A 20,642-nucleotide genomic window follows, 5' to 3' on the forward strand; every position below is an offset into this window, starting at 1 on the left:
CTTTCATGCTGAAAATGTGTCCCCTGGGGGGAAGGTATAGATCCTTGAAACCCCACAAGACTGATTGAAAGAAAGGTCTATCAGCTGGGGCTACTCAAAGCTCCCAGATCCTGATCGAGGACTACACAGCCCAGCCAAAGTCATCCTCCAGAGGTTGTCCTAGCGATTTCCCCATGGATTTGTACAAATCAATGATTGTGTGAGTGTACGAGCATACCTGTGTTAAGAAAAATCTTGACCCATGGAGATTTCAAACTCTTAGAGATCCTTAGTTCTGCAGCCCATGTTATGCTATTGCTGGTTGGGGATTGCCATGAAAATGCCTGTGTGTAGATGGGAACAAGTCAAAATAAATGCCAAACCATTCAAAATAAATCCCAAACCATCTAGTAGTATGGTTTTCCTATTTGCTGTGTTGTCATTTTGATAAAATCCAGAGCAAGTTTAAGGTGAGAAGGAGCAGAAAAACCTCACTCCTTTTTATTGAAAGCAGAGGGGAAAGAGCTCTTCCTTTTTCTGGTTCAAGGAACCTGCATCCCATTTTGCTCCTAGATGGCAGAAGCTCCACATGCTGTATCTTGCTCTAACACCAGGAGAACTCCATGCAGGATTGCAGAGAACAGAATTTTCCCCAAAGTTCTGTTTTTCTTTTGTGAACATCCAATCTTTCAGATCTGCTCCATTCCTTATGACCAGGAGGTCTGGAAGAGCTGGCTCCCTGGGTGGTGCAAGTGAACATTTCCCAGCACTGCGGGGCAGCTTTGGGCTCAATACCTGTGATTTTAATAAATTGTTGTGCTTGGCTGGCCCATCTCCGGCAGCAGGAAAGCAGAGGGATGTGTATGGCTGCTCTGACTGCAGCCCAGTGAGCTGCCACAAAGGCCCATCAAATGTCAAGGTTTTCTTAAGAGCTGGAGGTGTTGAAGCATCTCTGGCAAAATTTCCTGAATAAAATGAGTAAGCTCTGATAAACCCCTGATATGGGACAGAGTAAGACCTATTTCAAATCACAGAGCAAAGGTGGAAAAATGTTTAGAGGAAAAACAGCTGATGAAATGTCTTCAGCAGCATCTGCCTTCCTGAAGGAGTGCAAACCTGAGAGGGTCAGTCTGGGGCTGGCAGGCTGTGGAGACCGGTTTGGTGTCCTGTCCTTGGGGACTGCCCCCTTCTGATGTCGATGCTGTGACCCCGATTGGTGCCAAGGTGAAATCTGAGCCCTGTTTGTGAAGCAGCACAGGAACAGCAGGCTCTTCGGGAACACCAAGCTGTGGCACTGCTTAGGAAAGAGGGGGGCAGTGCTGGTGTGCAGGTGAATTTTCATTTGGCACTGCTGAAAATAATAATCATACCAGTAGCAATACTACAGAAGTTTGGGTGATGTTTCAGGAGCAGAGAACTAAACATAAAATTTTCAAAACAATATGTGAATTGCAGAGAAATGGAGTAAGTGAGACAACACCAGCAACCCCTGCCTCTCCCTCCTTGCCATAAACCCTTGATGGTTTTCTCTCTGCTATCTGGAGCCACATCAGAAGTCCCAGTAAGTCCATTTCTACCTAATTCCTTAGCAGATGCTCTCAGCCATAGCTCTGTTACTGCAGCATTACAGGCTGCAGGGATAAAGACTCAGTGGCTTAAAGCACAAGCGTGGCTAATCCTTGCAGAGGAATCCTCACCTCTGATTTTCTGTGCTTTTCACAAAGAGAAGGAGAGCGGTAGACCTGGTGACTCTTCCAGGGCAGAGATGCTGACTTTATTTATTTATTTTTTCTTGCAACCTGTACATTTTAGTAAAAATAATCCACAGGTGAGCCTGTTTTAGGTCAGCATCCCTAGCTGCTGGAGGCTGGGTACAGGTAAGGCCAGGGCTGGTCTTCACGCTTTGGTCCCTCAATCCAAGGAAGATGAGAGGAATGACCCATTTCTTTGCACAGTCTTAACTTCCAGCGATAGGAGGTGATGGTGCTGCTAAATCTACAAGATGCATGAGGATTTCAAGCAGTGGGGCTATTTTGGAGAGTTAGGAATGGGAGCCAGTGACCAAACATCAGCTGGTGCAAGGCATGTCAATCTGGTGTCACCACTGATGTGAGTAAAGGTTAAACCAGATGGAGATTGCTAAGCCAGCTTGTCCCTGCTTTAGCAATTCCCAAAATAAAGGCTCAAAGGATGGCCTTCTTGCTAAACCTTTCCTGCTAGAACCTGCTTTTGTCAAAGAAATGCTGATCACAGGGTGGGTGGCAGGTCTGCATAGGAAGGAGCTGCGTGATGGGAAGAGCAGAGCTGAAGGCGAACCTTTTAACCCTGGCCAGCACTAGCAGACAAAGCTGATTCTGAGTAGAAAGCCAATGGTATATTTTATGCCATGAAGTATTTGCCCATAAAGGCCATTTTCTGGCTTTACTGACTGTATTGTTCATATGGCTACTAGGCTGAGTACAACCATATGTTTTTTTATATATCTGAGTTTAACATACAGATAGAGTGTGTGACCCCTGCCATCATCCCAAAGGATTTGAGCCTGGGGTTAAGGTCACCACAAAGCTTGTGGTGTAAGGGGCTGCACTCCTAGAGCAGCTGGGTGGACAGCGATGGAGCAGGTTTCGTGTTGGCACCAAAACATTGGTGCAACCTTGACCAGAGCCCCAAATTGACCCTTATCTCAGAGGTAAGTGCTGGCATAGGTCTCCTCTGGCACAACGAGACCTGGGACAGCACACATGTACTCACCTGCCACACAGGACCTGAATTTCCTCCTTAGCTGCATACCATTCTGGCAGCAAAGGTTCACATTAGGTGCCTAAATATAGGTGTCTGATGCCATGTAGGATGCACTACGGTTTCTGTGACATCTGTAGAGGACTGGCTAATTGGATACAGGACTGAAAGGAAACCCAGGTGTTTCTGGAGAGGCAGGAAGAAGCTGGATGGGGTGCTGCACAGCAGCTCAAGCTGCACTAGATGCCAGCCCACAAGCAGTTTAGACATCTCCTGAAACACAGAAAAGGAGATACATGGATCCACGCATGAAAATATACATAGGGAAAAGGGACTGCTTTGTGTATTGAGGGGTGAGTTACCTGTGGGGATGGAGAAGGCTAAGCCTGGCAGGCAGTTACAGTTTCCATCGAGGCTTCATGGAAAGAGACACGGGCGTTTGGTGCAGGTGAAAATTAGACCTAGGTGCCAGAACTCAAAGCAGTCTGTGTTCATTGTGTGGAATAACATCAGGTCTAGGGCCTGGGGTGTAAACAGGGCACCCTGAAAAAAACAAAAACCAAAATGTGTTTTTGCTGCTCTTAGAGCTGGTAAATCCAGATATTTAAGGGGTTGGTGTTTTATTTGCATTGGACATTTTTAGCTGATGATGCAAGCAAACAAAGCATTAGCATTGTCTTTTCTTAGAGAGGAGAAATCAAGGCTGGGAGAGATTGAGTGGTTTCCATGATGGTCCCAAGGAAGTGTGCAGACCACTAGCACCACAGCTAGGGCCCTTATCTGCCCAGCCACGATGTAAATGAAAAAATGAAAACTATTTTAACAATAAGTTTTAAGGGAGCACCAAAACCAGTTGAATTTGTTCACGCAGTGAAACTCCTTTTCATCTAAAGATCTAGGAACGGAAAACGGTTATCAGACACTGTGTTTTTATCTTAGGCTACTGCTAGAGCTCCCATGTGGGTAAACATTAACATGATCCTTATGATCCTTTTTTTTTTTTTTTTGCGATCTGAAGGTCTGGTCCGCTGCAGATGGATATGTGGCAGAACACCCTGTGTTTAGGATCATGAAGAAGTGCTTTCAAACAAAGTTAACTCCCAACTCTGAGTAAGACAGCAAGAAAAATGTTTTCTAGGATTCAGTCCCTGGGTGTGTGATTTTCACAAGGTTCAGCTCCAAGATCCGTGTTGCTCTTATAATGAAGTTGCTCATTTCAAAATGCATTAGGGAGAGACCCCACCGCCTACCTGACATTTGATCTTTCTGCAGTGCCTGAAAAGCATTGTTTGTAGATTAAATCCCACAGTTGTTTTTAATCCTTTGGCTACCCCCCTCTGAGCTAAAATTCATTCTGTTCTGAACTGTGTAAGGGAGCCCCAGTCATTGCCACCCGAGTGTTGCTAATTGCTGTATTGTTTCTCCCTTGGCTGAATGGTTTCTTTCTATGTAGTTGATTAAATTAACTAAATTAATATTAGTGGGTCAGAGTGTGCTCTGACGGGAACAAACCCACTTCCAAGAGCTTCTGGCCAATTAAATATTGTACAGCTGGATTCAGTACCTTGAAACTTTACTGTTGGAGTGGTAATGACTTTTTGATTATACATGAATATTAATACTCAAAAGACACTACAGGCATTCAGGTTTTGACTAAAGAGATGTTTATGCTACTCAGGTTTGGAAAACAAAACAAAACAAACCCACAATACCCTTCACTTTTTACAGTCCCACTAAAACTGTGCAAAAGTTGCAGTGGCCACATTTTTGACTTCATGCCTGCATTATTTTAAATTGGTGTCCAATAGACTTGTGATGCTATGTATCTCCGCATAACAGAAAGAATAACCCACTGTATAACTTATTTGGGGTTAAAACTTCAGATCCCCCTGTTGACAGGCCAGGGACTCTTCTGACCCTTGGGACAGGCCTGCCTGTGACCTGCCTCAGCAAGCCCAGGGGGGTGGCTTAGAAATAGCTGGGGTTCTGCTTGTTCCATTTGGTTTTCTGCTCTCCAGAATTCTAGAATTCTAGAATTCTGCTCTCCATGCAATTCTAGAACAACTTCTCTCTCCCTCCTGAAGACACAATTTTTAGTGGTGAGGTACTGAACAGGCTGCCCAGAGGAGCCGTGGCTGCCCCATCCCTGGGGCTCAAGGCCAGGCTGGATGGGGCTTTGAGCAACCTGGGCTGCTGGGAGGTGTCCCTGCCTGTGGTGAGGGGTTGGACTGGGCTGTGCTTTAGGGTTCCTTCCAACCGAAATCCTTCTGTGATTATATTTACTGAATTACTGATTTACTAAAAAATTTCCTTGGTGCGGTTGGGACGTGAGCTCTGCCGCATTCCCACACATTGAGCCCTGAAAATTAGTAACATATGAGGTCTGTTATGTAGAGAGGAACATTTTATTAGTTCACCAACGAAGATGTACGTGTCTTATGTTGTTTACTGAAGCATTTCCCTGAAAAATATTACTTATTTTTGTACTGGTGGCTACAGCCACGACAAAAGAGTAACCCCTGCGTAGGCAGCGCGCCTTTCTCCTCAGCTGCTGACCTAGCAGTGTACCGGGACATCTTCTAATGCCCACCTGCAGACACCCATCAGAACTCATTTTTTGGGCTGAATGTATCACAATTTAGGAGCTAAAAAGTAGCGTGGAATGAGTATGAGGAGCCTGACGGACTACAACCCCCACAACCCCCCGCGCGCCGCCGGGGCGGGCAGTGCTGAGGCGGCGAGCGGGGCCTGCGGGCCGGGTGTCCTTGTGAGGGGACGATGGCTCACTGCCACACCGCCCGGCTCCTCGGCCGCTTCCTCCGCCGTGAGTACCGCTCCCCCGGGACCCCACAACCCTCCCCTGAGGTGCTCCGGGGCCCTCCCGGTTCCTGGGAGCCGCTCTCAGCCGCCGAGGCCTGCTCCCCCCCCCCCCCGGGCTAGGCCGCGGGGATGCGGGGGAGTGGGCACGGGAATGGGGTTTGGGGGTGAGGAGGGGTTTTGGGGGGTCGTTGAGGGGTGAGGGAGATCCTTGGGGATGAAGGGTGTGCCCTGTGGGGGGTGTTGGACACTGGGTGGGGAGCCAGGGAGGTTTCATCTCTGGTAATGCGCAGAGCTCCTCGAGGAGTGTGGTGGTGGGGTTGGGTCAGGTCACTTTGAGTGGTTCTTTGGGTTAGAGGCCTCTCGAGGGCCCTGAGTTGTTCTGAGACTTCAGCATGACCCGATGAAGTTGTCTGTGTTGTCAGGAGTAACAGCGTTAGCCTTTAAGTACAGAGAACCAAAGCAATCTGCAGCTAAAACGTCAGCTCGAAAGCTTTTATAGGGGTTGGTGTGATATAATAATATCACAGTAAATTAAACTAAGTGTTTTTCTTCGTTCTTATTTTGTGCAGTTAATGCTGCGTTCTCTTCAGGAATTGGTGTGGGCATGCCTAGGCACAAGAGGTTTTTCTTGGAATTTCAGCTGAGGAAAAGGTGTTTTCATCAGGGATCTGACAGCTGACAGCAAGTGGGCAAAGTTAAACTTCATAAATTTCACTGGATCTCTGTGCAAGCAAAGCTTGTGCTTCCTATGGTAACATGCAGGTCAGGGACTCAGGACACGATCTCACGACATTTTCAGCTGGTCCAAGTTGTTCCTGTGGCGCACCCACTGTCCCCCAGGCATCCCTTCCCACCTCTTGTCGCCCATGAGCATGAGTAGGAAGGAAGCTGTACCCCTTCCTGAACCCCTTCCCGTGGGGCTGACTCTGCCAGGCAGCTCTTTGAGCTGGCTCCCCTGAGTCTAATGCAGGTTGGTGCTGGTGGAGATGACAGTGTAGCACCTACACTTCAGTTTAATTTATGCTCCTAGCAAAAGTAATCTTGTGTGCAGCAAGAGATTAGGGAAGAGTGCTTAAGATGCTTTTGTGGGTTAAGGGGAAGAGGTGGACTCAGTGTTTCAGGAAGTGTTCTGCTTGCAGCAGCAGTTCATAAACTCTTTTAAGAAAGTCCTGTAAGAAGGAATATTTCTTCATTTGAAACAGTTTTTGGTTTGATATTATTAAGGTTTGGGCAGTCTTTTAATTTATTAAGTTTGGACTTCGTTCATGCAACAGTCCCAGTAACAAATAATTAACATCTCCTCTTAGTGGCAATTTAAAGCAGTGACTTTCTAGTGTTTTCTGTTGCAAAAGAGTGCATCTGTTCTTGTTGGTACACTGCTGAAGCAAGCCTGCAGGGTGTGTATCGGTAAGTTTCAGTTCAGGAATTTGTGAAAACATGCTATGCAATATGTTAATGAGTGGTGAGGGCTTGCTCAAAGGTCAGCTCAAAGCGCTGCTCGCTTATGGACCAAGACTTAAGCTTATCTTAATTATCGCTGGAGAGTCAGGATTTTTGAATGTTCTGGGCGAGCTGGAAGGCTTTGGAGAGCTCTTAGATTAAATAACCAAAGTAAATTTTGTGAATAATCCTGGCAAAGAAGTGCTGCAGAAATCACGATGCACACTGAAGAATTTGTTTGTTGCTTTTGTGCAAGCTCGCAGACCCTTAGCTGAAGGCTTAGCAGAGTGTACTTGGGAAAAAGTTTATTGTCTTAGAAGAACGTAATCCGTGCGGAACACAGTGTGCCTATTTCCACATGGTCCTGCAGTTTCAACTTCATAAATTAGGAGAAGAAAGCTTTTCTTTCAGATGCTGTCATGTTTACTGTGATGTCCGTGGCAGTAAGCGGGGATTTTTGCTTAGGTGAGAGAGAGGTGTTGAAAGGACTGAAATTTTTCTAATTGTCACTTGTCGTCAGCTTACTTTTGTGTAACATAGTTGTTGTTACATAGTCATTACATCTCTCCTTTATAGACTGGTTAATTTACTTAATTCCTCAACTCCTATGCCATGTTTGTGAATTGTTTTTTCCTTAATTAAAAGGAATTTGGCAAGGAAAGGGTGAGAGAAAAGAGGCTGGGTACCAATAGCTGGAAATCCTTCCCTGAGCTCATAATCCTCTTAAGACCAGGAGTAAGATATTTTGGCAATCCCTCAACAGCATGAAAACTTCTTTGTCACCGGGGATCATCTTCTACTAGTGCAACCGATACCTTTCAGGATGAATTTAGACAGGTTTGGGGAAGGATTGTCCAGGATACAACCACGTGTGTGAATGTGCACGTATGGCCTGATCGGGATCATCACAATTGAAGGAAGGACTGGGATGAGGAACTGTGTCAAATCTTCTTTTAATATCAAACTTCGAGTCAGCAAACTCTAAAATTTGCTGTGGTACTTTGGCCTCCAGGCCACGTGTCTGTAGGCAGAGGGAGGAGAAAGGAGATGGTCATAACGAGGCAAACTAAACAGCGTTTGAAATATTGGGAGGATTTTTCAGAAACAAATTGAAGGTTTGGAACTGATGGAAAGTGAGGGGTGTATGTGTGGGGGAAAAAAAAAAAAAGAAAAAACAACTGAGCATTTTGCCTTGCAGACTTTGTACTTGACTCCTCCCTGACTTTCCCTACCCTAGAGTTCATTTTCCCTGTTTGTATTGGAGCCTGTGTATTTTCTAAGGCTTTCTTACCTTCCACAGGTAATAGGAAAAGGATTATCTTCCTTCATCTCCAGGCCCTTAGGGTATTTCAAGGAGCAGTAGAGGGACAATTTCATTTATTACCTGTCCATCTTCTGACAGTGGAGGTGTCTGCTCAGGGCCTTGCGGAAAGGAATCTCTGCTGCCTTACCTTGCTTTTATATTGTGCTCATTTTGTGAGCACCTTCAGGTGCTTCCTCCACGATAAGCGTGGGCAAGAAGGAAGCACTTTGACTTGGATTCGTGCCTGTAGCTCTAGGGAGTCTTGTGGGAGGTCCTGAAAATAACAAATCTTCAACTCTGTAAAGTTGAGGAAGAGATTTAGTACCTCCACTGTCAGCTGGCTTTCGTCTGGGATAAGCTGTGCAAAGGTGGCTTGGGTTGTGCTGTTTAAGTAAGGTCAGGATTTGGACATCCTGCTGCAAGAGTGCCTGAAACGCTGCAAAAAAAAAAACAAACAACGGTATTTACATTTGATGTGTAACTTAAAATATCTTGCAAATGGGTTAATTTTCCTTTAAACATGTAAATTGGTGTTTGCACTCAATGGTAAGTAGGAGCATGTTTTTCTAGAAAGGCTTTGGAGTTGTCAGGCATGAATTACTGCTGTGAGGTTTCTTTCAAGAAGTGAATGTAACCGCGTTTCCCTGCTACTTGAGCTGCAGTGAGCACATTACAGGCCTTGGCTGAACACGGCTTTGTTAATGTTGGGCCTCTGATTTGACAAAATGCAGCATTTCCACCATGCTTTTGATAAGATCTGCAAGTGTCAAGACTTGTCCTTGTGCTTTATGGCTTCGTGTGGAGCCAGCACCTTTGTAACTTGGCCTGTAAGTGAGAGCCGTGCATTAAAATAGCATCGGCAAGGAGTTTGGCTTTTCCTGGCTCATTGCTGAAGCTTTGTAAGCAGAAGAGCAAATTGTTTCTTGTCCTGCCCTCTGGAAGGCACATACATTTACACTAAGGCTCCTGGCTTTTGTCTAGTAAAAGCAATTGCCTGCAGGAGTTGGGAGTCGTGAAACGGTTCGAGCTGGTGAATGAAGGTCCTAGCTGGAAACTTGAGACTTTGATTCTATTTCTGACTTACCTGCTGTGAACTTAGGCGTGCCATTTCAATATTCCACCTGTTTCCTTCTCATCTTATATCTGTCTCAGCTATTTAAATGGCCATTAGCTGTTTAAACTGCCAGCTGTTTGCACCCAGGGCTTGCTGCTAGTGCCCCATATGTATAGCAAAACCTCATCTCCACCAATTCCTCTGCAGGTCTGACTGTGCTGGTAGGCAGGGTCAAACCTTTCTGCTTCAGGCAAGGCTATGGAGAGAAATACAGAGCTGCATCGTGCCAGTTAAAAATAAATAAATAAAATCTCATCCAAAGCCAGCCCAGAAAGTGCAAGGTGATTTTTTTCATTTCTTCCAATATATATCGCTTCCCAGACACGTGCCAGGCTAAGCTGCCTCTCTGGAGACAGCCAGCTGCTCTGCTCTAGCCAGGTTCTTCTGAAAAAAGCTGTATTTTTTTTCTGAATCAAGGCTCTTCACTCATGTACAAAGTACATACAGTTTTTAAGAGTAAATCCAGAAAAAGCTTGGCATTTAAGCTGTTTTTCAGTTATCAGTGCATGGGAATAAATATATCTTTTTTTTTTTTTTTTGGTACTTGATAGCTTATAAAAGGCACTAAAGATTCTTATCCTTGAAACATATGTCTGTATAGTCTCCTGAAGACTGAGAATTGACACACTTAAGGTTCTGAAAACATCTGTGTGAAAGGTTATAAATAGCTGAAAATAGGTACAGAATGGGCAGCAGAGCTGGGGCTGGAGAATTGCTTTCATGGTATGGAGAAAATGACTGTTTGTTTGTTTTTTTTTTTAATACTACAACCACTGAGTGTGTCCTGCTAACAGTCATCTCAAATTCTGTGCATCAACAGTTTATATTGAAGAATACTGTTTTTCTTTTTTCTTTTCCATCTTAGTAGTTTTTGCTTCCTTTGTATGAAACAAACAATAAAAAAAACAACTCCCTCCGGATCAGCCGTGCCTGAGCAAGTGTGTGGAACAATCCAGGGAGCCTGATTCAAAACCTCTGTATTTTCATTTTGACTTCACTTTTTATTTCTGCAAATCTGAAGTGGAAAAGTTTTCAAATAGCTAATAGGTGCATAGTGCCATAATAGTGTCAGTGTTTGTATGAGGATTGCACTCTTCCACATTCACTCTAGGCACAAAATGTGGTCTTTATCTAAAACTCTTGTAGGGAGTGAATCAGTTCAGATCTCCTCAAAACCCTGGCCATTGCAAAAGCTCATGGCAGGGAGAGCATCCTTTCTGTGCCTCTTTTTCCTCCTTACTCTCGCGAGTTTTCTTGCATTGGGACCTTCTTCACTTTTCTTCTTTAATCATTTGTTAATGCCCTGTTTTTCCCTCCAGCAGAACAGCAGTCGTTCTCCTTTTCTTTTTGAAACCAGCATTCACTGTGCCATTTCTCTACAGTTGTGTTACTTTTGTGTGCGAGCGGTGTTTACAAGACCAGAGTTGTGAGAACTAAATTGAAAACTGTTCCAGTGGAGTATCCAGAGAGCCGTATTTCTTCAAGAGCCCAAGTGCACGGAAAGCTGCAATGTACAAGATCCTGTGGCTGGGCATCTGCTGGGAAAAGATCTCTTGCTGTGTGCCATGCTTGGAGTTAGGCCTGGGGGTCCTGTGGCCGTGTTGAGATCTCTTGATGTCTGTAGGGGCTGTGCTATGTTTGCACAACGTGTAGAGCCTCTGGGATACCAGGATCTTAGTTCTGCTTTGCGTCTTTGTAGCAGTTGTTAGGGGACAGAGACCTGTTCAATCACAAACGAAAGCAGTGAAAGGTGTTTGTGATTTGTCTTGACCGGAGCTCTGATGTTCAGTACCCAACATCTGATTCCCAGCAAACTGAGCAGCCTTAGAGAGTGAACTACAGCTGTTTCTTATCTTAGAGTAAAAGTTTGTAAATGCTTGCAGCTTTCAGGTCTGCTTTTAAAAACAGGAGCTACAGGATCAACATCTTTTCCTGTAAGCATAAATATACACGTACTGACTTGTTAGGACGTTTTTTAACTTAGAGCATAACAAAGCAGTTCATTAATGATTTGTTCTCTCCTTGCTTTCTTCCTCTAGTGCACCAGAATGGAGTACGACACTGCTCCTACTCGGCATCGAGGAAAAATCTGTATATTAACAAAAATACAAAGGTTATCTGCCAGGGTTTTACAGGCAAACAGGTATGTATATGAACTGTTTCTTCTGTCACCCTTTCAGTGCAGAACGTTAATTGGCCGTAAACATAGTAACATACAAAAGAGATGATGTGCTGGCCTTGTCTGTGTTAGGAAACTGGACTTTGTGATCAAGAAGATCCTTTCAGCTCTCTGGTTTCCCATTCTTCTGTCCAAATACCCTTTTTCTTAAATTGGTTAAACTAGATTTTTTTTCCACTACTATACAAGCTTAAAACTTTTTTTTTTTTAGTTGTCTCCATGATGACTTGAGTTTTGTGGTTAGCTTTGGTCTTAAGCCTTAAGCTGTACATAACTGAAAGGGTTTCTTTGTAAAAGGAGGCTTGCAAAAAAATACAAAAACCTTACAATTTTCAAAGTGCTTCTTTCACAAAAGCCTCTGAATATCAATGGCTATGAAAAAAAGTTTTAATTTCAGGATATTTAATTTCTTTTTTTCACATTGGCTCTTACACATTTGCAAGGGAAGAAGACTGCTTTTGCTAAATCTGTCAGCTAGTCAAGAACAAGAATGCTAATTTCTTCTATTTGATTATTGTATTTGTCATCTGCCATAATTGATGTGGAAGATAAAATGTGGTTGCTATGTCTGCTGGTGTATTAGCAACACAGAACAAACCATTCTTTAGTGTGCAACCATAGTGCTCCAATTTAAAAGCAAAAAGCATGGCATGTGCAATAAATTAAGTGCAATGAATTGCTTTCAGAATTACAAATATCATCAAAACTTCTTTTTGCTACATTAAATTTGTCTTTGTATGCATTTTAACTTTACTTATTCTTTCTCTCTCACAGGGCACCTTTCACAGCCAGCAGGCGTTGGAGTATGGCACCAATCTAGTTGGAGGAATTTCTCCAGGGAAAGGTGGAAAAACTCATCTGGGTCTGCCTGTGTTTAATTCTGTGAAGGAGGTAATTTGCAGCGATGACTGGAGGACCAGGTGGCTTAATCCAAGAGCTAATGCTGCTGAAAGCCTCCTTATTCCATTCCTCATACTGAAGAGACAAACATTTGAATCGTGGATGTCACTGTGGAATGAAATAGATGCCTTATAAAAGTGGCATTCACTGTGGTCAAGCATGAGCTTGCCTTCCATTGGGAAATTCAGAGTCCAAATGCTCAGTAACACAAATGACTTTATAGTATATATAAATATATATAAATGACTTCATAGTATGCATATGTTTTATGCCTATAACTAGTTTCTGATTCTGGTGCATATGATGGAATTTTAACAACTGTTATCAAGGGGTGTTTGTGGTGATATTTGTAGGGGAGATCCTTTTCAGCCAGTACTTAGGTCTCAGGTCACACTCTGTGCCTGTCTTCAGTGAATTTAACACTTGTGTTGATTATAGTAAATCAGTATTTATCTATTTACTTCATTTATGTTTGTGAGTAGACATATTTTAAATGATTAATTGTCAGATGCTCTCCTTGGGCCCACTAGATGCTTAATGCTTTTTTTTTTTTTTTGTCATCCTTGTAGGCCAAAGAACAAACTGGTGCTTCTGCTACTGTTATATATGTACCTCCTCCGTTTGCCGCTGCTGCGATCAATGAAGCAATCGATGCAGAAATGCCCTTAGTTGTTTGCATTACTGAAGGTATTCCCCAGCAGGACATGGTTCGGGTTAAACACAGACTGGTTCGGCAGGGTAAGACAAGACTCGTGGGCCCGAATTGTCCTGGTGTCATCAATGTAAGTGAATTCTGGATTTGCTCCAAAGCTGGACCGTTTTTGGTGATGGGTTAAATGTTCCATCTCACTTCTCCCACTCTCTCTTTAGCCTGGAGAATGTAAAATTGGTATCATGCCTGGTCACATTCACAAGAAAGGAAGAATTGGTGAGTTTTTGAATATATATGCATTATCTAAAAGTAAAGTTTGGTACTCTTACTATTCATATTCACAAGGCTAGTCACTTCCTACCCAGATAATACTTAACATTCTGTATAACAGCTTCCCTGTCCTTCAGTTTGTGAGTGATCTTAGCCATTATCAATCCTGAAGGACAAAGTCTGTCAGCCTGCCGTAATAGGCGCTGAGTGCTGATGGCAGAGGCAAAGCAGTTGGAAAAGATTAGTTAGGAAATGTGATGGACCTAGTTTCCGTGATGCTCTTAATTTAAGTGTACCTCCATTTACTGTGGGGTTTGAGTGGGCTTCCAAATACGAATCCTTCCAACAGCTTGGCTTCTGAGGACTTCTTTTCCAAACTTTATGATTCTATCACTGGGATCCTACACCTAGCATGAGCTCAGTATCACCACAAAAAGATTACAAATAAGTTCGTAACGTGACAAGATAGGCAATTATAACATGGTGAGTGGAATTGGCAAACACACCCACTTCTCAGGGAAGCTGAGGTGAGAGGGGCAGTGACTTGTTCATAATCATATGGTAGCTGCACACCCTGTTGCATGCAAGTGCCATGTCCTGATTTCTGGTGGATCCTTGTCCTAAACTATAGAAATAATAACTAGATTATGGCTCCTGCATTACATTATTTGGAAAAAAAAAAAAGTTCCAAAATATGCATTAATACTTCAATAAATAGAGTTTCAGAAAGGTTGTAAACAGCATACACTGCCATTATCTGTCAGTGGGGTAACTAGTTTAACTTGAACACAGAATCATAAAATCACAGAATGGTTTGGGTTAGAAGGGACCTTAAAGATCACCCAGTTCCAACGCCCTGCCATGGGCAGGGACACTTCCCACTAGACCAGGCTGCCCAAAGCCCCATCCAGCCTGGCCTTGAGCACCTCCAGGGATGGGGTATCCACAGCTTCTCTGGGCAGCCTATGCCAGTGCCTACCCACCTGACGAGTAAAAGATTTCTAACTTACATCTAACCTAAATCTCCCCTATTTTAGTTTAAAACCATGCCGCCTTGTCCTATCACTGCATCTCCTGACAAAGAGTCCATCCCTATCTTTTCTGCAGCCTTCTTTGGGTGCTGAAAGGCCACTGTAAGGTCTTCCTGGAGCCTTTTCTTCTCCAGGCTCTCTGGTAGGAGAGGTGCTCTAGCCCTCTGATCATCTCTGCGGCCCTCCTCCTCTGGAGAAGGTACCCTTCACAGCATTATCAAATTTTTTTGGTGGAAAGTGTTTGCTGTGGGAAAAGCTGTTCAGTGTTCTCTAACATTACCTCGAGTTTCCTTCTGAATCAAAGTTCTGTTAAGATTTTCTGTGTCTACTTGAAATATCTTACAGTCAGAAGACAGTAGAATCTGAATGCAAGGCACCAGAAGTGCAAAATAATATTTTAAATCCAGTTGCCCTAACAGAAACATTTTCAATGGTGATCCAAGAATCAGGAAGTAAAGATGTGAACTTTGCCACCCTCCCAGCTTCATTTAACACTATGACCTTTAGTGATATGCTCCCCAGCTTTCTCTTACTGTGAGGCATCCAAGAACCATTTGACAATCTTGGGATGCAAGCTATAAAAATAGCTGCAGTCTTAGGACCTCTGTCTGTAGCTTCTTTCATGAAATCTGAAACATAGTAAACAGGAAGCCTTTTGGAAACGTAGTGAGAAAAAAATTCTTTGCTAGTAGACATCTGCACTGTTCAACAGTATAAACTGTAGATAAAACTAAGCTTGTTAGTCTAATGGTGCATTTTGTCCTCTGTTCATGCAATACACTAATTACATTGCTTGTTAAATGGCTTGAAATAGATGGAAGACAGTGTCTGTTTTTCCTGGAAAACTTCCCTCTTGGAGTGTTAACAAAAATCTTGACTTTGAAAAACGAACAAAAAAATTGAATGATTTTGCCCCTGATCCAGGATTCAGCACAAAACTTCTGTAGAAAATCTGCTTATGCCGGGCTAGGTTGTGGTCTCTTGTAATACTAGAACGTAAATGTTAAGGTAGCAATGGCTACCTTAATAGTGGTAACTTACATTATAAAGTGTATTTCCATTCTGGAGGGTCTTTCATGTGCCTGGCAATTTCTGGAGATACAATTCGTACTGAATTATTTCGTTAACTGTTCGGCTGCAATGCTGATTTGAGTTCAGTGCATAAGCTGCTTGTATACAGGACAAGAAAGACATTCTGTTCTGTTTTCAGTTTTCTCTCCTGGTGAAGCTGTAATGTGAGGAATGCTGTCTTGCCCAATATAACTGGCTTGCTGGGCAAGCCTGTTCATCTGTTTACAATTAAGTTTTAAAAGTGCTAGCTAAGAAATTGTACAGATACAATTTTATCTAGAGTTTTCATCTTTTGGCAAGGATAGCTGGAAAACTTAACATCTCACATTCAGTTTATTTAAGGTGATTTTCATGAATGCAAGTACAGCTACCTCTAGTCATGCACTTAGCTATATTAGTGCTAAGTTTACCTCCATTTCTTCCCTAAAGGTATTGTGTCAAGATCTGGAACCCTGACCTATGAAGCTGTTCATCAGACAACGCAAGTTGGATTGGGGCAGTCTTTCTGTGTCGGTAGGTTTCCTCAGAAGCAGCTTGCTGTATCTAGACTAATCTGCTTCTTCACAGGAACAATTCACAATTAATTTCTTTTTTGCAAGCATAGAAATAGCTGAATCAATTCTTGTTATACTGAGAAATTAGATCCCTAGCTGCTGTGAAGAATATCCTCCTTCTCTGATATCATTTCCTTGTCAGATTAATAACAGCCTAGGAAACAGTTTTGAGCAGAGAACTGCCAACACATGGATAATCACAGAAAGGTTTTGTTTGGAAGGGACCCTTATAAATCATCTAGTTCCAACCCCCCTGCCATGTGCAGGGACACCTCCCACTAGAACATGTTCTAAAATGTTTAGTATTAAAAAGGGTTAGGGCTTCCTTAAGCATTTACTTGGGTATGTTAAGCAAGTTGGCTAACTCACTTTTTCTTAGAGCACAATTCTAGAGCTGGAGTCTTGCCCCTGCTGTACATTTTATGGAGCCTCTGTATAAGGTGTGCTGTTTTGCTTATGGTTTGAAAGGTCATAGATGTTAACTTAGGATATCAAGCTTTCTGTAAAATAGTGGGGGAGACAGATTGGTAGCAGGAACTTGGCACTCTGAGAGCTGTCCCTCTTTTGAGCCTTTGGGAACAACTCTTCATGCTGAAATTTACTTTGAAACTATTAGTATGAATGTAATTTTATATTGAGTTACCTTAATGTGGTTTCATGTTTTTTTCAGGGATTGGAGGTGATCCCTTCAATGGAACTAATTTTATTGACTGCCTTGATGTCTTCCTGAAGGATCCTCATACTGAGGGGATCATATTGATTGGGGAGATTGGAGGAAATGCTGAAGAAGATGCAGCAGCATTCTTGAAAGAAAATAATTCTGTAAGTCTTAAAGAGCTTGCTTCCAGATGCCGTGGGGGTTGGCCATCTTCTGCCATGTCAAGAAAGCTTGGTTCAATTTCTAACCTGTACTGACAAAAGAACAAAAAAGAAACACTGATTGTACTCATATTAAAGAAAATGACTTATCATGATTGAAGCTTCTAATTTCAATTCTAACAGCAGAGCAGCGACAACTTCAGATTTTTAGTCCAGCAATGACATTTGTAGGGAACATTTTTTTGGTGATATGCATAGTTCTGTAAAGAGATGTCTTAAAGTTCATGATTGCTTCTGGTTGACACAGTTAATCAGGAGGAGTTCACTTCAGACTAGTGGTTCCATGTTGTCTGAGGTTTCCAGCTGTTTGATAACTTTGCCTGCCTAGTTGATGCTTTTCTTTTTTTTTAACCTGCCATGTAGAATTGCTTTTCATCTCACTCTCCCCCATGTAACTCTGTATATTTTCTGTATCCACAGGGTCCAAATGCCAAGCCAGTAGTGTCTTTCATTGCTGGTCTGACCGCTCCTCCAGGCAGGCGGATGGGTCATGCTGGAGCAATCATTGCTGGTGGAAAGGGTGGAGCTAAAGAGAAGATAGCAGCTCTTCAGAGCGCTGGCGTTGTGGTCAGCATGTCCCCTGCTCAGCTAGGAAGCACCATCTACAAGGTTCGTTACTTGGAAACTGGTATATACACTCATCCAGAGCAGCAGTCTACTTTTGAGGGAATGGTAGTACATCTCTCACCCAAGTATTCTGTTGCTTTAAGCCAGGTTAAACATACAAAGTCAAGTGACTGAACAAGCTGCAGTTATTGCTTAGATGATAGCGCAAGTAGTGTGTAATACAACCTTATAGGAAAATAAACAGCAAAATATAGAAATGATTACACTTAGCTGTTTTTGCAACAACTGGTTGAATTGTGTTTTCTGGATGCTATCTGAGGAAGCAAAGAACCCAAGTTAATTTAAAATATTAAAACACTATTTGAAAGTACAGTATTTGAAGGAGGAAAGGCCTGGCGTATAGGCATGTCTCTTTTAAGTACTAATTTGTTTTTTAATTCCTAAAATTCATGGCTGAAAATGGCTGAATGCATACAGCTGAGAAACTTCTGTATGAAACAGGATTATTGCTATTTTTCTTAATTCATCTCCAAAAAAGGCACTGTTTCATGCCTAGAGGAAATGCGTAATTCAGCTGTGCTAGGTAGTTGTTTTTCCTGTGATGACTGCATAATAGCACCTTCACAGCCTGCTGTGGGAGTCTTCCCTTTTTTCTGTTGTGTTTTTTTCCTTTACTAAAATGAAAAACTTTATTTCCTGGCTTGAATTCTTTACTATAAGGGTTATGCTGCAGTTTTTATGCAGAATTAGTGTTTTTCAGGCCTGTTTTCCTATGCCTTGACAGCATTGCAGTCTGAGTGCGGTGCATTGGCCGCAATCTAGAGCTCCTGGTTTTTCATAGCCAGTGGGTTAATGTGAGGTGGGAGAATACCTGCACACATTACACGCTTTTTAATTTCCTTTCTAATTCCAGTTTAATTCCTAAAATTCAATTTGGTACAATAAATAGAAAGTAATTTAAAATACAATATTAATAAAAACCTTTTTTTTTTTTTTTTTCCTCCACCTGTATTGTCTGTGTGCTATTTGCAGGAGTTTGAGAAAAGGAAATTGCTGTAAGAGAAGACACTTTGGAACACCGTCTCTGAACCATCAGTGCAGCACCTGGCCTCTGCTTATCTTTTGTCTGCTAATCCTCAGTTGCCCAAACGACTGGCACTGGTTGTGGAATTTGACTTTGAAGCCATAAACCTCTTGGCTAAACCTGTTTTGATGTCTTCTTGGTTCAGACATGATCACCTTATTGTAAATCACAGCAAAATAATAAATCTACTACTAAACCTGATACATCTTTTGAATTCCTGCAGCAGAACTGTTTCTTCAGTCATCGTAAAGAAACCAATCAGCCTTGAAGGTCTGAATCTTTTGTAACTTAAGCACTGCCCATTTTAAGGTTAAGTCGCTTAAAGAGATGCTTTTAAGGATCAAGGCTCTGACATTAAGCACATTGCTCATATCATGTATCACACTTTATTTTTAAAATTCTTACTTGTTCGTTGCTGGCAAGTACGTTTAAACAATAGGCCAAAGTTTCCGTCCATTAAACCAAAGCTGCTGGATCTGAAGGGGTTGCTTGTTGATCCATGTAGCTGGATATGCCTGAAGTCCAGACTTCCTTTTCAAGGCTGACCCGTGCACAGTGTAGCCCTCTACTGACGAGGAATTCCTTTTGTTTTACAGAGAGGTGGGATTTTTGTTCACAAAAATGAGTCTAATTTCCCATGCAAATGTATACATGCAAAAGTGTAACTATGAAAATGATTTGCTCTTTGTCTTAAACTACTTTACTTTCCTCTTTAACCTGAACTAGGGTTGCATTGTTTGTGTGTTCTGAAATCCCAATACCATTGGGAGATAATGGATGAGAAATATTATTTTCTGGAAAAGAATGTAGTAAGTTATCTTACCTGTTAACCACTCCCAGCACTGTAATGGAAAGCCCTTTTTACTTTGGAAATAGCCCAAACACTGTGCCTATAAACAAGTATTTATAAGTTTCATCAGGATGGAGTAAACCCAGGATTGCTTTCTTTATATAGAGGGCTGAAAATTCATGTAACCTGGCACTTGTCTAAAGCTAACCTTGTGTTCCATAAAGGTGCTGTTACCAAAACTCGTGTTGTTATTTGTTTAAAGCTGTTCTTAGTTTTCTCACTTAAGCGCCTGGGCAATTCTGCTTTCTGATGCAAGCAGTGAGCATTTATCTTGACGCTGACATTTACAGTTCCTAGACCTACGCCCTGAAGGAAGGAGTAAAAGGACAGGTCAAATGTCTGCTGCACCGAATGTGTATTAATGTGCTTCATATATGGTCAGGCACTGGTCAGATGATACGGGACTTAGGGTGCAGAGACGAGATCCTGTATTTGTGTTGGTGTGGTTTACTAAAATGAACCTGACATTGTGTCACTGGACAGCTGAAGGCAGCACTGAGTGGTAAATCATTCGGTAAAGTCTGTGACAACAGGTAGGAATCTAACACTAGCTGAGTTTTCATGTAGTGCCTGATTTAATTTAAAGCAAAAAAGATCAAACAGTGTTCTTTAACTCTAGAAATACAAGTGCTAAAATGTCTCAGTCCATTGTAAGAAGGCAGTTCTTCACGTGTGAAAGTCAGGGTACTACAGCCTTTCCTCTTGGGAGCCTGCTAATCAAAGTGGCTCATTGTAGTGGTGGGCTTCACATCTTTTGGGATGGGTAACATTTCATCTACCGCCTGAATTTCATTAGTGCCAGTGCCACCAATGTTATGGTAGATGACCTTCCAGGACAGCTAAAGTGTAGGAAGTTTCCTGCTAGGGATTGCTCAATGAAAGCTACTTCAGAGGCACCAACGATTTTAGAAGATAGTCATAAACTGCAGTGACCGCTGTCCACTGAGGAAGTGCTCCTCATGCTGAAATTTGAGGAAGCATTGAAAACGTGCCCCTCGTTCTAATGGTCACAGCAGGTATCCAGCGCTGCTCTTTAGCAGCTGTCTGGTTCTGTACCAGCCTGGAGAGGAGGATCACCTAAGGGTGGAAAGGAAATCCAACCAAGTCCCATTGAGAGGCTTAATTTTTGCAGATTTTTCTTGATGCGTAAAAGTCCACACTTGACAAGATCTCATCAGCCTCTTACAGTGCTAATGACAATATCTCTGGA

The 20,642-nt window shown here is 42.6% G+C and overlaps 1 protein-coding gene across 1 annotated transcript; it reads left to right on the forward strand.

Moving 5' to 3' along the window:
- Positions 1 to 5,385: 5,385 nt before the first annotated feature.
- On the forward strand, positions 5,386 to 18,783 carry SUCLG1 (succinate-CoA ligase GDP/ADP-forming subunit alpha). The gene is made up of 9 exons (XM_027455769.3): positions 5,386 to 5,542; positions 11,435 to 11,538; positions 12,349 to 12,465; positions 13,044 to 13,256; positions 13,345 to 13,402; positions 15,928 to 16,011; positions 16,723 to 16,874; positions 17,352 to 17,540; positions 18,531 to 18,783. The coding sequence occupies exons 1-9, from the start codon at positions 5,497 to 5,499 to the stop codon at positions 18,555 to 18,557; spliced, it is 990 nt and encodes a 329-aa protein (XP_027311570.1). The 5' UTR covers positions 5,386 to 5,496; the 3' UTR covers positions 18,558 to 18,783.
- The last annotated feature ends 1,859 nt before the right edge of the window (positions 18,784 to 20,642 follow it).

Source organism: Anas platyrhynchos, chromosome 4 (genome assembly GCF_047663525.1).
Source record: "Anas platyrhynchos isolate ZD024472 breed Pekin duck chromosome 4, IASCAAS_PekinDuck_T2T, whole genome shotgun sequence".
NCBI classification, from domain to species: Eukaryota; Metazoa; Chordata; class Aves; order Anseriformes; family Anatidae; genus Anas; species Anas platyrhynchos.

What these genes read in the sequence shown, in the direction of transcription:
- SUCLG1 (XM_027455769.3), top strand. Translation starts at nt 5,497, where the DNA reads ATGGCTCACTGCCACACCGCCCGGCTCCTCGGCCGCTTCCTCCGCC. An exon ending in CCTCGGCCGCTTCCTCCGCC is followed by an intron (nt 5,543 to 11,434) that starts GTGAGTACCGCT and finishes TTCTTCCTCTAG; the next exon opens with TGCACCAGAATGGAGTACGA. An exon ending in TGTTTAATTCTGTGAAGGAG is followed by an intron (nt 12,466 to 13,043) that starts GTAATTTGCAGC and finishes TCATCCTTGTAG; the next exon opens with GCCAAAGAACAAACTGGTGC.